The sequence below is a fragment of the Urocampus carinirostris genome, chromosome 2, assembly GCF_059441175.1.
Source record: "Urocampus carinirostris isolate Australia breed hairy pipefish chromosome 2, RoL_Ucar_1.0, whole genome shotgun sequence".
In the NCBI taxonomy this organism is placed as follows: Eukaryota; Metazoa; Chordata; class Actinopteri; order Syngnathiformes; family Syngnathidae; genus Urocampus; species Urocampus carinirostris.
Genome location: NC_142350.1, coordinates 7,598,278 through 7,614,048, shown reverse-complemented (window position 1 = coordinate 7,614,048; position 15,771 = coordinate 7,598,278). Strand labels below are relative to the sequence as shown.

Genomic DNA, 15,771 nt, shown 5'->3' with positions numbered 1-15,771 from the left:
ACTGGACTGTTAAGAGCATATTTAAAGCAGATTGGCTCAATGGAAAATAAAGCAAAAGGGATCTGTGAACTTAGTGGGCCATTGTTAACAGATTCTTAAAAGAGAAAATATTTACTTTTCAACTTTTTGTGGACCCCGCAAACGACACACCCCACTTTTAAGAAAGGCTTGGGAAAAAAAACAAGAAGAAAAGTGGTGGCGTATGGTTACCGTATTTTCTGCACTACAAGGCGCACCTAAAAGTCCTAATTTTTTTCAAAAGCTGACCATGCGCCCTATAATACAGTGCGCCTTATATATGGCTCAATGGTGTGTCGCAAAGTCTTGCAACTAATGCAACAGCCGCCGACTAGATTTTCCCCCGAACGTGAAGTAGTCCGCGGTGTATGATGGGATTTATATACCGGCGTTTCATTGGCTAACCAATGTGTTAATCATTATTTGAATCGATCACTATTGGCTAAAGCTATTCGGAGGTAAAGGGGGCGGATCCTTTTTATCATTTACGGGCTTGCATAGGCTAAAGGGACAAAACAAAGCCTGCAATTGGCCGAAAAAGATGAATGTGAATAGCAAGTTTGGTTGGTTGTCTACGGCATAGAGAAAGCATGTTTTACTATTCTGTATTTGTAAATATTTTATTCTCCTGGATTTACTACACTCACGGATATAAGAGGACCATGGTTGCACATTATTATTGAACACAACGACTTCTGTGAGCTACTCCGGCTATATATTTTCCCAGTATCTTGTTTCAGAGTGATATCGATGTTTCTGTGATGGGTCTTTTTTTAAATTAAACTCAATTCCAAGTGTTTATTGTCATATGCACAGTAAAGTTGCGAGCGAAAAAGAAAATAGAAACTAAGGAATGGTTGGCATTTCTTGAATCCCAAGACTTTAACCTTCCGAATGATATTTGGAACGATGCATTTGAGTGACATCGTACAGACACCGCATCCGCACGTGTCTACGACACGTATTTGCTTCTTTGCAAGCTTTGGGAATGTTAAGGGGGTAATAAGTTGGACTGAACTATCTGACTGTTTTGTCGACGTTCCCATTGTAGCGCCTTATTAATCCGGTGCGCCTTATCTATGGAAGATATAGGACCAAAAACTATTTTTTGGGGGTGCGCCCTATAACCCGGTGCGCCCTATAGTGCGGAAAACACGGTACTTTGAGTCTCCGAAGTTTGTGTTCTTCGTTGAACTTTTTAGCACTCGTTATGGGTTACAAGATATAGCAACATCCAGTGGTCATTTTTTGAAAGTTACATAGCTGTCATTTATATTTGTACCTCTGTCTTTATATTTTGTGCAGTTTATCTAATTTTTAGTTTCATTTCAGTTTTATACTGTGTAGAGCGACCTCGAGTTTCCTGACAGGCGCTTTGAAATAAAATGTATTATGATTATTACTATTTCAAAGGAAATGAAAACATCTAGTAGTGGAAAAACAAACAAAACTACAGTCAACATTTCTTTTAATCTCCAAGTCTTAGAAACAAATTATTTTAATAAGTGTTGGACACAAATATCACAGAATCTGAAAGTCTTGCACAGTCTCCAGCAAACACCATGAAAAGAAGTGGGTGAAATCTGTGACGCTGATACTGATTCAAATGAAACCTGTGAAAAAAAATAAATAAATCCATAAATCAATTTCCCTTTCTCTGCCACCCCCTTTTTTTTCTTACAACATGAACTGAATTGACTAAATCAGAGCAATCCACAACAAGATAAGAGCACAGACATGAGCAACAATTCACAAAAATCCTCCCAGGTTGAAAAATGAACGCCGTGAGGAATACAAAAATACTGTCTCATAATCCACAAATAAATACATGTATGAATAACACGATCGAAGTGGCAGCTTCATCACAATTGGCCTTGTAAACTCTACACGTTCTAGTGACACCAAAAAAAGTAACGGCCCCTTTAAATAAAGTTATGCTTATTACATCAATTGAAGTAAAAATGATAACACGCACACAGCACTTGGCACTTAAAACTAAAATCAACATTCCTTTGTTAGCTCATGTACATTTTTGTAAACAACTATGCCATTTTTTTAGGCATTGGGCGACAATCGGTTTGGGGATTTTTGTCACATCAAAACTGTCGCGGTTCCCTTCTTGACAAAATTTAGGTTCCGTTTTTACTGTGGAGGGGATGAAATAAACGAAATAAGTCCCATGTTAAGCTAGTGACACCTTATTTTACTTGCCCGCTAAAAATGTCGGACATTTATAGACGTCTGTTGGAGGAAATGACTGGAAAAAATATAAAAAAATAATAGAAATACTAACTGTAGTGTTTATCTGCAGAATTAAAAGGGGCAGTGTGTATTCTTCAGTGCTTCTTAGTGGTAAAGGAAAGTCATAAAAACAAGACGATTGATTAAAAAAGAAAGAAAAATACATGAACTACAATGTAATCGTGCATTTTTTTAATATAGTCGTAAGTTGAGAAATTTGCATTAAATGACAAAACACAATTACTGCTATGGGAACCCCCAAAAAACAAAAACCTTGCGAAACGAGGGGCAAAAAAAAAAGAAGAAAAATGATGCTGTTTTGTCACGTTGATACTCCGTAAATTTGCACTACACAATACAGACATGAGTCAAATATTACACAATTTTCCTTTAAAAGGACCTATAAAGGTGATATCGATTTTCACTCTCCTGAAGTACTACTTTTGTAAAATACACTTAAATAATTAACAAATTTTTAGCGCTTGTTTTTGGTTGCAGTACACAATACAGCGACATCTATAGGTCAAATAATACACACTGTCCCTTTAATGGCATTGTAAAAAAGAAATGCACAAAATACAAGTCAAGTAACGAGCGCTTACTGAGAATTAATTAAATTCGTTTAGTTGGTGTGGCCAAGGATTTAGTACTTCTCAGTTATGGCTGTGCCGTGGACAATTCTGCATGTCTCAACCACAGTAAATATATTGCCGATACTTTTTTTCCCAGCGTCATCAAATTGTCATCGCGTAAAGTTAACGGTGACCTCGAAGCATGAAGTTTTACATTCATGTATCTCTTAACTTGATGTCTTCTGTGTCTTTAAGGCAGGGGTGTCAAACTCGTTTCAGCTCAGGGGGACACATATGGTAGGAAAAGCACTCCAGCAGAGCCTGACCAGTAGATGAAAGAAGGAGGAAGAAAGAGAAAAAGAACATTTGAGATAAAAGAAACAATGGGAAAAAGAGAGCACAAAGAGAATGAGGGACACAAAGATATAGAAAGAGAAGTATAGGGAAAGAAAAAGACAGAAGAAACAAAAAAGAGAGAGATAACAAGAGTGAGAAAGAGACAAAGAAAGTGAGGGAAAAAGAACAGTTGAGATGAAAGAAACAATGAGAAAGAAGACAGTGTAATAAAAAGAGAATGGAGAAAAAACAGAGAGGTAGAGAAATGGAAACAGGGAGGGAAAGAAAAAGGAAGAAAAGAAGAAACAAAGAAAGGGAGCGGGAGAGAAAAAGAGAAGGGGAGAGAGAGAGAACCAGCGTGAGAAAGGAGAAAGAAAAAGACAAAGAGTGGAAAAAAAGTGAGGGAAAGAGAGAAAATGAACATTTGAGATCAAAGAAATAATAAGAACACAGAGAAAGAAAAAGGGCATGAGCGATAGAAAGAGTGAGAGAGAAAGGGAGATAAAAAGAACCAGAAAGGGAGAGAAAAAGATTAAAGAAAAAAAGCAAAGGAGAGAAAACAAGAGTGAGAAGGAAAGAGACAAAGAAAGGGAAAAATAAAATGAGAAAGGGATAAAAACACAAAGAGAGAAAAAAACAGACATAGAGATAATGAGTAAAAAGAGAGATAAAAAGACAGAGAGAAGGAGAAGGAGAGAGAAAGAGTAAAGACAAATAGAGAGACGGAAATAGAAAGAGATATAGAAAAAAGACAGAAGAGAAAGAAAGACAGAAATACAGCTACGGTTGTTTTGGGAGTGATACCCGTCTTTGGTGACATCAAGTGGACATATCTAAAAACGCATGTCATTCATTAAATCTGTTCGCGGGCCTGAACCGCCCACCGGGGCTGATGTTTCACACCCCTGCCTTAAGGGAAATGACGAGTATGAAACGAAAACTCTGAACTAAAGTCGCCGCCCCGCCTTTTACTCCTCCCCACCCCTCTTCAAAACGCTCCCTTCGAATGTCGATATGTATGCAGGAGTCCCGGAGTGCAAAATCTGTCAGAGGCTTGTCAACTCAGAAGGACCCGAACAGGAACCGAGTTGAAAACAAAAGTCTGAGGGGTAAGAAGAAAAACAAAGTGGGTGGAGTCATTTCTTCAAGGGCTGGTAGACTGAGGCATTGGGGTCCAGGGAGGAGGGACTATTGTCCATGAACTTAGAGGAGTAGTGAGGGGTCACCAGGCTCAGGTTGCTGCTGTCGGACGAGTAGGAGAGACTCGGCATCACTGCCATTACCTCGGCTATCTTCTGCTTGAGTTCTGCTATTTCTTGATCCCTCTGGTGGATCTGACCTGAAAACGCAGAAAGAGACACATTTCCAACAAGGCCTGGTACTGGTCACTGATCTCAAACCTACATGAGGGCAAGGAAACTCAAAAACCTCAACATGAGGAAAATGAAGAAACCTTGAGAATAAGTTCTAGAACATAAGTATGTCTTAAGCCTAGAATTAAACAGTTCCACTGAGGTTGCGGATCGAATCTCAGGGGGCAGAGCAATGCGTAGCCCCGGGGCCCGAATGGTGAACGCTCTCGAACCTGGGCATTTCTTCTTGGCTCTTGGGATCGCTCAAATCCAAGTGAAACAGGGTAGTATTGATCCATACCGATCTGACACTGATATACTCTGCTTGGAAATGTCACGGATTGGCGTGGTGGCGTGGAAGGGGACCGGACCAGAACGGAGGCAGGAGGCATGAAGGGAGAACTCAAATGCGTTGACGATCCATAAGTTTTATTTTACAAAATAAAAGTCGCCCAATACTCCGGGGCAAAACAGAACAATACAGAGTTCCTCCGGCACGAACTCAACAGGACAAGGCATAACAGACTAAAACAGGACAAGGCATAACAGACCGGGATTGTGAATAATGAGTAATGAACCCGCAACGGCAGAGCCCACAATGCAGCCTTAAATACAGACCCACAATTAGTGGAACTGCTTTCAGCTGTTGCCCAGAGGGCGGGGCAGACTGGTCACCAAGGCGACCGTGACAGGAAATGTCATGATCATTGAATAATTGACACCCCCACCCCTACAATGAGCACAGCAAAAACATTTTAGTAACTAAAAATTATTATTTTCAACTTTATTAAAGGTAGGGTTCATCATTTGAGGTGTACCTAAAAAAGTGAAAAGTGACATATTTTTTCTATTAAGTATGTGATAACAATCTCCAACCGACTTCAAGGAGTTCTTATTCTTTTATTTTACTTTTGGCAGAAAGGAGGAATGTGCTTGCCAAGAATGCAAATCATTTTAATCGTCGACTTGTCACCGACTATTGAAAGGATTAGTCGAATCATCGGCTTGTTCATTTTTTCTTAAACTTAGCTTGAGGTTGATTTGACGATGAGGCGAATGATAATAAACACTAGAAAAATTGGCACAAAAACAATATATCTTTTAGTGAGCATTAAGCGATTTTGTAAAAAAAAAAAATGAATACTGTATTTTCCAGACTATAAAGCACCTAAAACCCCAATTAGTCCAGAAATTTGAAAGTGCGCCTTATAATCCAGTGCACTTTGTAATCCAGTACCGTATTTTAGCAATGATCTCATTGATAATCATCGCTGATCTACACTAAATCACAAAATATTGTATGGAATGGGAATCAAACATGAGTAGTGGCAGTGAGTGTGCCGACATTTTACCACTGGACTGCCAGTGGTGCAGATGACATACGAAAAGGCATTAGAGCTTATCTCTTTATCACACTATTTTTTCTGCCAGAAAGACTGATTTGCATAGAGTACTCTGATAGATTAAACATTTGTGCACCGGTAAAGAAGTAAAGAGACTATTTAACCCAGGGGTTAGCAATCCAAAATGTCAAAAGAGACATAGTGGACTACAAAAAACAGGTTTGGAGCCACAAATATGTAAAATCGTTATAAAAGCGTTATAACTGTAGCAACACATACTGTATCTATCCATATTCATAGGAATGTGAGAACATCGTGTCATGCTTGTCCTTCTGCAAAAACAATATCATTTTCAAATATCAAACATAATTGCAAAAACGCCACTAGGGGATGTCAAAGATGTCCAGAGATGCTTATTGGCGACCCCCGGTGTAGCGGAACCAAAACTAATTACTACAGAGCACCACAAAGAATACAAACAATGAGAGACTGAATTGCACTACAGACGCTGCCCTACTTAGGAACTAGATAGGTTCCGGACGATCAATCGTAAGTTGAATTTGTTCATAAGTTGCTTCAGTGCAATATTTTGTATGTTTAAGGTCTATATAAGTATGTTTGAGGCTTGTATAAGTAACCTCTATTGTTTTGTACTGAAAAATAAAAATAATAAAATAAACGAAATGACATGCTCTATAAAGATAAATAAAATGAAGTTCAACTTACTTTTGGAAGATGGCCTTCAAGAGTTACTTACTTACTCCTTACTGGTAAAAATGTGGCCAAAAAAAAAGCGTTCTGACCATTTTCTCAACCGCATCAAGCTTCCTTATTCCACTTTCATTTTAAAACAAACAGCTCGCCTCCTCTTTACAGTTTACACCAAACGTATTGAATGGATGGACGAAATATCAAACAGCAAAAACGTCAACGTTCTTAGCGCAGTAAAGATACAGTACACGTAATAATTTATGTTTACACGCGAACTAGTAAGTAGAAGCCGGATTTCTTCTTCAGGGTGACCTCTCTTAGCGCCACCACAGCACTACAGTAATGTCCTGTACTCGGAAAAAGGTGCACACAATAAAAAATCTAAAAAAAAATCTAACTTACAGCAATGTCTGGATATTTTTTCGACATCCTGAAAAAACCCTATTTTGAAGCCTAATGACTAATTTGAAACCCTATCTGGAAACCCTAGTAACGCTTTAAAACCCTTAATTAAGCCTAAGAACTTGTTTGAAACCCTATCTGGAAACGTTAGTAAAAATTAAAACCCTATCATGAAGCCTAAAATTTAATTTTAAACCCTAGCTGGAAACCCTAGAAACGCTTTAAAATCCATAATTAAGCCTATGAACTAGTCTGAAACCCTATCTGGAACACTTTAAAACCCTATCTTGAAGCCTAAAAATTAGTTTGAAATCCTACATAGAAAACCTCAAAAGGCTTTAAAACCCTTAATTAAGCCTAAAAACTGGTCTGCAACCTGAGCTGGAAACCTTATAAACAAATTTAAACTGTATCATGAAGCTTTAAAACAAATTAAAAACCCTAGGTGGAAACCCTAGAAAGGTTTTAACCCAAACCCTAAACCCTAACCTTAAACCGTAACCCTTAATTAAGCCTAAAAATTAGTTTGACACCCTAAATGGAAACCCTCGAAACACTTTTAAACACTTTTAAACTGGAAACCCTAGAATTGTTTTAGAACCCCTAATTAAGCCTAAAACCTGGTTTGAAATCCCAGCTGGAAACCCTATAAACAAATTAAAACCGTATGGTGAAGCTTTAAAACTAATTAAAAACTTTAGGTGGAAACCTTAGAAAGGCTTTGACCCTAACCCTAACCCCAAATTAAGCCAAAAAATTAGTTTGAAGCCCTAGCTGGAAACCCGAGACACACTTTAAAACCGTATCATGAAGCCTAAAGACTAATTTGAAATCCTATCTGGAAACCCTAGAAACACTTTCAAACCCTATCAAGAAGCCAAAGACTAATTTGAAACCCTATCTGGAACCCCTAGTAACGCTTTAAAACCCCTAATTAAGCCTAACAACTAGTTTGAAACCCTATCCGGAAACCCAAGAAACACGGTGAAACCCTATCGTGAAGCCTTATGATGAATTTGAAACCCTATCTGGAAACCCTAGGGACACTTTAAAACCGTATCATGAAGCCTAAAGACTAATTTGAAACCCTATTTGGAAACCCTAGAAACACTTTAAACACCCTAATTAAGCCTAAAAATTTGTTTAAACACAATCTCGAAACCCTGGAAAGACTTTCAAACCCTTTCGCGAAGCCTTATAACTAATTTAAAACCCTATCTGGAAACCCTAGAAACGCTTTAAAACCCCTACTTAAGCCTAAAATTTAGTTTAAATTATAGCTGGAAACCCTAGAAACATTTTAAAACTCTATCATGAAGTTTAATGACTAATTTGAAACCCTATCTGGAAACCCCAGAAACGCTTTAAAAACCCTAATTAAGCCTAATAAATAGTTTGACACCTCATTTGGAAACCCTACACTGTAAATTTCTATCACGAAGCCTGAAAACTACGGTAATTCAAAACCCCATCTGGAAACCCTATCTGGAAACCTTAGGAATACTTTAAAACCCTATCGTGAAGCCTAAGAACTAGTTTGAAAACCATGCTGGAAAGCCTAGAAACACTTTAAAACCCTATCATAATCCCAAAGAAGAATTTGAAACCCTAACTGGAAAACCTAGACACGCGGTAGAGCCCACAATTAAGCCTAAAAACGAGTTTAAAACCCTATTTGGAAACCTTAAACATGCTCTGATGATGATGGCGGCGCGCATAGACGCAGCGGCTCGTAGCTCTTCAGCTAATTTTCTATTTATTATATTTTTTTGTTGACAATATCTGTGTTTTATTTGTTATTGCAACATCGACTGCAGCCTGGTCATCCTGGAAGGGGGATTACCTCATATGCGGTCTCTGCTCAAGGTTTCTTCATTGACCTCAGGTTGAGGTTTTAAGTTTTTCCTAGCCCTCATGTAGGTTTTAGATCAGGGGATGGTATAATTATAGTCTGTGGTTTGCAATAATCTGGTCCGTGCAGTCCTTGTGATTAAGGGCGTCACAAATAAACATGACTTGACTTGAATCACAGAACTAATTGATGTTTGCTTTCATGACGAAGCAGGAGTAGCTTACGATAACAACAGCGGCTAGCCGGGAGCCGTAGCCTGCAGCCAACTGGCTTACATAAGTGGCTCGAGAACAAAACAGGGGGAAAAGTATGCTTGATAAGACATTATTGGAATTTATAGTGTTTTATTCATATGAATTACAGTATACCACCACGAGTCGCTATATAACCAGGGGCTTTAAAATTAAAATGTATGTACATAAAAAAAAATGTGTGTGTTCTTTTTTTTGGATACATCTATATACGCAAGGCTGAGCTAGCATGATAGTTTAGCATGTGGACATGTTTAAACGACAAGCAGATGAAGAGAAGCGTAAGAAAAAAGATTGATTGATCGAGTAATGAAAGAAAAGCTGGTGTTCGCTTCTTGGGAGTGGCCTGGCATCATTGATGTGGGAAGATGGACTTTTCGCCATGACGACGGCGTCATCTGGATAAACTGTTGTCGTACCTGCAAGGTAAAACCGTCATCTTAATTTATTTCATCCTTCTCATTGTCTTTATTTTTAGAGAAGAAATGTCCTTCTTGACTCACGTGGTGACACACTCGGGGATCTGCACCCGTTGCGTGGGCAGAACCGCCGAAAGTTCTCGCAGACTCCCGACAAATTCCAGCTTCCTGCTGAACTTTGAACTGAGGGAAAAGGCAGAACTTGTTCAAAATATATAGGTCATATGTGACATTAACTCCTCGGGAAAGGACCTTATGAAGGGTTTGATGATGGTGATGAGCGCTTTGATGGCCCAAGTGGGATGGACCACAAACACACCTTTGAGGTTTTTCCTAAGTCTACAAAAACACAAAATAAATACATCAATTCAAAAAAATACGACCAGAAATACTCTGCTGCTTCCTTTCCCATTACAGAGACATGAAAGTCTTGGATCCCTTAACCACACGGGTCGTCGGGGCCCCATTTACTGTGTTGTGTCTCGGGCAAGTATAGCCTGGCGGCGCCCGTCCGTCTCCATTTTTTGAGTAGGAGTTTTTTCCCCCCACATGAAACAGATAGTACCGGTTTCTATGATTAGCACGAGCAGGAGAAGCCTCCTTACCGGACATGATTTCTTTCACCCCTTTTTACTCAATTCTCAGAATGTTTCTGTTCATTTGCAGGACTTTTTACTATTTTTCAGTTCTTTCTCATTTTTTGCAGGAATTTCCTTCAAAATGGTGCACTGTTTTTACTACATTTGCCATACTTTTCTCTATTTTTCCCTACTTTTTCCATAATTTTCACTCTTTTCGGGGTATCACTCGAGTACTTTTTAATGTTTTACAGTTCTTTCCCATTGTTCGCAGTACTCATTTCAATGCGGTTCACCGATTTGCACTACTTTCTACATGGTTTTCACTATTGATCTGTATTTTTGAATATTTTTATATATGTTCTATTTACATCATTTCTTACATATTTTCACCTCATTTCCCACACTTTACTATAATATATTTTCACAAGTTTATACTCAATTTGAGTACTTTTTCCACCTGTTTAAGTACTGTGTTTTTTATATTGTATAGCTGTTTGTGTGCAGTAGTTACTTGTTTCCATGGTGACTAGTTGCAGAAGAGGCCTAAAGATCTGACTCAGACACAGCACCTTCATCACCTGGTCGCTGTTGTTTTTTCGGCGTCATCACGCTCTTCAGAGACTAGCTGGACTTCAGCATTGACGGACTGATGCTAAATCACAGATATGCACAGAACACTAGATACGATACGCCCCTTTGATCGGCGTGCCTACTGCGAGGCCTAAGCTAGTCGGGTCAAAGTATCGGTCAAAAGTAGATGAATAACTTCCTTTTACTTTGTTTTGATTCCTATTTTATTAAAATGCTTAAAATATCATCTTAACCCTGTTTTTTTTCAATGAGTTACATATAAATTGTTACAATTTGTAATTTGTTTAACTGTTCATTAATTGTTGTTTTGACTTGAAAAAGAAGAAAAAAAAAAAAAAAAAAAGATTTATTTGGCCTTTATATTTTTGGGGATGAATTTCCCGTAATAACAGTGTGTGGTAACGTTGACAAAAAAGTTACCTACATGAAAATTGGTTGTAAAATTAGCAAGTTATGATTTATTTTCAATGCATGTCACTGCCTTAGAAGGTACGTTGACTCAACCAATATGTCCGCCACGTAGACACGTCAGTTGACGGGCTGCTACAGCGTGTTCTGTACATGACGGTGTACATTTATGTGCACTAAATCGTTCATCGACATTTTTTCACCCTTGGATTTCCATATCACGCGTTTAGATAGTGACGTCACTTGCATCTGAAATATTACAATGGCAAATTCTGGGTATTTATTATTGTTATTGTATCAAAATCATATTGCAATAAACAGATAAAAACGTAAGAATATAATTTAGATCATGGGTCGGGAACTTTTTTTACTCAAAGAGCCATAAAAGCAAAATATATTAATTTTATTTTGGGAAAGAGCCACACCATATATTCTGAGACAAATTTACTAAATTGCTAAACCCGCGCCTCAGACAAAAGCTTAGTCTTCAGCGCATTTATTTTTGTTGATTTGATAAAAATTACGAAAAGAGAATAATGCCAGAGCCCTTGTCCCAAAATCAACAAACATACCACTTTAAACTTGTCTCTTTCTTGCAATTACTCAAGATCGGTAAAACTCATTTTGAGCCATTTTTTTCATACATATTGGTTTCAAAACCAAATGCAAGCAGTTATTTTGTAAAAACGTCACAACATTCTGAAAACAGGGAGCCTGATGTGCTTACCTTTGGCGCAGACGGAGAAGGGCAAGAGATGGGAAGGAGTGCTTGCATTTTTTGCATAGCTCTACCCATCCCTCCCACTCACCCAATCAAATAACTTTAAGTTATTTTCCGGTGTTTTGGCGTATTTACAGTTTGTTCTGTGGATTCATCATCAGGTATCTGAACACTGTACACAGATTATATAGTAAGCTTTTATATAAAAGATTCTTTAACGTTGTACAGCCGAAACGAGTTTTTGTGTGTATGTGTTTGTGTGTGTGTGTGTGTGTGCGTGTGTATGTATGTGTGACACCTTAACTGTAAATTGTAGTGAAAAACGTGCCCTATATATTCTGCGAAGTACTGCTTTGTAATTCAGCTTTGGTTTGGCTTTGCGTGTATCTGAACAGGATCAATGGCTCAGGTTTGGAATGAGATGGAGAAAATTTGCATGCAATCAATTTTGTATCTGAGCCACAGGTACTCATAGAAAGAGCCATATATGGCTCGCGAGCCATAGGTTCCTGACCCCTGATTTAGATGGTGAGAATAAAAAAGGAAATAATTCAACGGGTTAAACAGCTCTTTGCCGCCCTTAGGTGGACATAATAAGGAAACGCAGATTGACATTTTTCAAATAAATGATTTTATCGGGTTTTATAGGGAAAATACCTTTGTGTTTTTTAACGAAATGAAACAAGGAAATTTATGGGATTTTTTTCAGGGAAAACCATTTCAGTTGTTACTTTTATTTATTTATTTTGGAGATTATTAATACCATTTTTGCTAACCTGTAAGTGACGGTGTGGTAGCATTCCTTTAGCCAGCCGATCCCAGGAAGTTTTTCTTTATGTCCGCCGGCACAAAGAAAAACAATCACGTAGTTTTCACGCACCATCAGCTCCAATGTGCCCACCAGGTATCTAAAAAAAACACATCTTCCAAAAAACGAGAAGAACAACACTTTTTTTTGAGTAAGTGTGCGACATACCTGAAGAGGTTATCCATCACATACTGATAATTCTCTAAAGTGCTCTCCGGCAGGTAGCAGGAGGAAAACACAATGATGTCGTTCATCCCGTCTCCATAGTAACCTGAGAAGACAGGTAAGACCATCTGGGGTCAGGGCTGGGGTAAAATTTGCGTTATAACAGGTTGAGGGCTAGGATTGGTTTAGTGCTTGCGTTAGGGTTAGTGCTTGCGTTGGGGTTGGGGTTAGGTTTAGGGTTAGGGGTAGGTGTAGGGGTGGAGTTAGGGTTGAGATAGCTAAAGGGTTATGTTTGGGGTTTGGATAGTGCTGGGGTTAGTAATGGTTTAGGGGTTTTGCTAGGGTTGGAGTTAGGGCTGGGGTATAGGTATTAAGATTGGACTCAGGGCGGGTGCTTGCAAGGTTCGGGCTAGGATTTGGGTATCACCAGGGTTACGGTTGGTCCAGATCCAAGTGTGTGTTTACCCCCATGTGACAGAACTCTGAGGAAAGGTTCTATGACGCTCATATTGACACCGGGTCCGTCTGAGAAAGAGCGCCACCTGGTGCCCTGGCTGTCCACTACGTCCTCACGCTCTAGTGGCCCCAGGCTCGGAGGCTCTGCCTCCATTTCCACTACTGGGTCGCAGCTGGGGTTTGGACCACGCCATCCTGAATCATCTGCGTTTCACAAATAATCAATATTTTTTATTTGACATACAAGGTAAAGAAGCAGTATGTTTGTGTTAATGGGAGTCAGATCACAACCAATCATAGTAAGCCTTCTCCCAGAGAACCATGATTGATCACTACCTGAAACCTGAGCAACTGTGAGATAATTTTGTCTCAAAATGGCCATTCACAGAAATGATAAAAACAGGTCAATATTACTTCTTAACTCATATTCAGTATACCTTGGGGGTCCAGGTCGTCGATGGGGAATCGAAGGGATTCACTGTCTGAGGGCGTCTCCATCGCGTCTAGGTCAAAGTCCAGTTCGTCAACATCCTCGTCGCCTAGAGACGGAGACAGGAAGGCTGAGTGGAAGTCGCCTGATTCGCTGCGACCTGAGTGGGTTATGTTGGCAATGCTACCTTTAATCAGTTGTAAACACACACATTCAAGTGTATGCTAAAGCTAAACTGCATTATAGACTTTGATAATTTTTTTAAGAGTATTTTTTCATACCTAAAGACACACTGAGCGTGGGGGCCACCAGAATCTTCCGGTTCTTCTTGTTTCCTTCTCCACCACATGGCGACAGCTCTAGAGTGACCGGGCGTTCTGTGGACCCAAAATGAGTAGGTATATTAACAATGATTAGGGTTAGAGTTAGGTAAAGTTATGCTTGGGGTAAGGCAGGAGTTAGGACTACGGTTCGGGCCCTGTTAGGCTTAGGCTAAGGCTAATGTTAGAGCTAAAGACTGGATTACCCTTGGGTTAGGCCTATGTAAAGGGCAAGGGTTAGGCTAGGGCTAAGATGAGGGTAAGGCGGGAGCTAAGGAAATGATTAGTCTTAGGCTTGTGTCCACGGATAGAGTTATGATTAGGCTTATGATTAGGATTAGCTTTCTGGTAAAGATAGGGCTAAGGCAAGATATGGCCATCTAAAATGTTGAAAGAGCCATATTGGACCAAAAATAAAACCCTCAAAAAATAAAAAGCTTCAACCCTTACAGCTACAAGCCTTACAAAGAAGGAAACACATGCTGTATATGCAGTATGTACTGTATACATTTATGTTCCTTGGAAAACGTTGAGAACATTTGTGACATGTTTATCTTCTTTCAGAAACCTTGTTTTCCATTATCAAACATTAGGACTAGGGAACCAGTAGGAGTGCCATAAAGCTGAATGTGGCTCCAGAGCTATCTGTAGCTGACTCCTGGATAAGGGTTAAGTTTAGGATTAACAAATATCAAACCTTTTTATTAGCCTGTCTTTGGATTTCATCAATTATGTTTACATTTGGCTAACTCCAACAATCAGTCTTTCACTTTACCTGCTCCACGATTCGAAGATACTCCTGACGACGATACCAATCACATGACGACCACGGTTTTCAGACCATCATGACGACAAAAAGATTTAAGCGACGTCTTATCCTTCATCCCTCATCACACTCCTCTTCCTTACCTGCGTGCTCTTCTTCACCGCCCAGCTCACGCTCCTCTTCCTCACAAAAAGAAAAACAATAAAATTGAGGTCAGTGGGTCAAACTAGGCTCAGATGTGGGCTCGTATGTCCCAACCTGCCGAGTCTGTTGCCTTGGCGACGTTGCATTCTTGGGGAAATCGGACACACTAAGGGTTAAGAGTGACATTTTAGATTTTTTTTACGTTATGTTTACCTAATGAACAGGAAAAGGTCACGTCGCTCGTCCTGGAAGTTGTCGTCACGGCTGACATGTTGCCTCCATAAAACCTCAGCTGTTACACACACACACTGAAGGAAAATTGTAAAAAGAAGACGCAAACAAATATTACATTGAGCCACACTTCAACACACAGAAGTAGGGAATAATAATGATAATAATCACCCAACAGGTAGCCCTCAGCCTCCAGTCAGACAGGAACCTGCCGCCTCACCTGATGACATCATCACTGGGTGGACTCTGACACTTCACCTGTGTGGGCGGGGCTAGCCGTGTGACTGCAGTTTTTTGCGCTTAAAAAAAAGAGCAAGTGCGTCCGAAGATCAGGAAGTAAGTCAAAAGGGGAAGTCAGATCAGGAAGGGAAGGCGGATCGGGTTTCAAGTGCCTTGACCAATCACAGGGCTTCTTCATGCTTGTGTGTCGGGTGACATGGCTGCCAGGTTCGGTCCGGTGATGAATGTACTTCCTGAATTTCCCCAAAATTAAGAAACAGTCAAATTTAGGGGTTTCTTTGATACCAATACCAAAAATCATGAGTAATCATTGATACCATTAATGCAGGATGAATGTATTTCCTGAAACCTTTGGACTTCAAATATAAGGGGCTTGTGGTACAGTATACCAATACCTAAAATCCTGACTAGTC

The 15,771-nt window shown here is 39.5% G+C and overlaps 1 protein-coding gene across 4 annotated transcripts; it reads right to left on the bottom strand.

Moving 5' to 3' along the window:
* Positions 1-9,041: 9,041 nt before the first annotated feature.
* LOC148370870 (BCL2/adenovirus E1B 19 kDa protein-interacting protein 2-like) lies at positions 9,042-15,437 on the bottom strand. Of its 4 annotated transcripts, none has more exons than XM_088327778.1 (13): positions 15,290-15,437; positions 15,101-15,195; positions 15,002-15,034; positions 14,887-14,922; positions 14,753-14,776; positions 13,939-14,034; positions 13,665-13,817; positions 13,237-13,431; positions 12,775-12,877; positions 12,575-12,706; positions 9,750-9,836; positions 9,582-9,680; positions 9,043-9,497 (listed from the first exon to the last, which is right to left on the bottom strand). In XM_088327778.1, the coding sequence occupies exons 2-13, from the start codon at positions 15,156-15,158 to the stop codon at positions 9,473-9,475; spliced, it is 1,041 nt and encodes a 346-aa protein (XP_088183904.1). In that variant the 5' UTR covers positions 15,159-15,195; positions 15,290-15,437; the 3' UTR covers positions 9,043-9,472. The 4 variants fall into 4 exon arrangements, with proteins under 4 accessions (XP_088183906.1, XP_088183908.1, XP_088183904.1 ...); XM_088327781.1 differs by having other exon boundaries at positions 9,044-9,497; positions 13,665-13,766; XM_088327780.1 differs by lacking the exon at positions 14,753-14,776 and having other exon boundaries at positions 9,042-9,497.
* Between the last annotated feature and the right edge of the window lie 334 nt (positions 15,438-15,771).

What these genes read in the sequence shown, in the direction of transcription:
- LOC148370870 (XM_088327778.1), bottom strand. Translation starts at nt 15,158, where the DNA reads ATGTCAGCCGTGACGACAACTTCCAGGACGAGCGACGTGACCTTTTCC. An exon ending in CGGTGAAGAAGAGCACGCAG is followed by an intron (nt 14,777 to 14,886) that starts GTAAGGAAGAGG and finishes TATCGTCGTCAG; the next exon opens with GAGTATCTTCGAATCGTGGA. An exon ending in ATCCCCGAGTGTGTCACCAC is followed by an intron (nt 9,498 to 9,581) that starts GTGAGTCAAGAA and finishes TTTACCTTGCAG; the next exon opens with GTACGACAACAGTTTATCCA.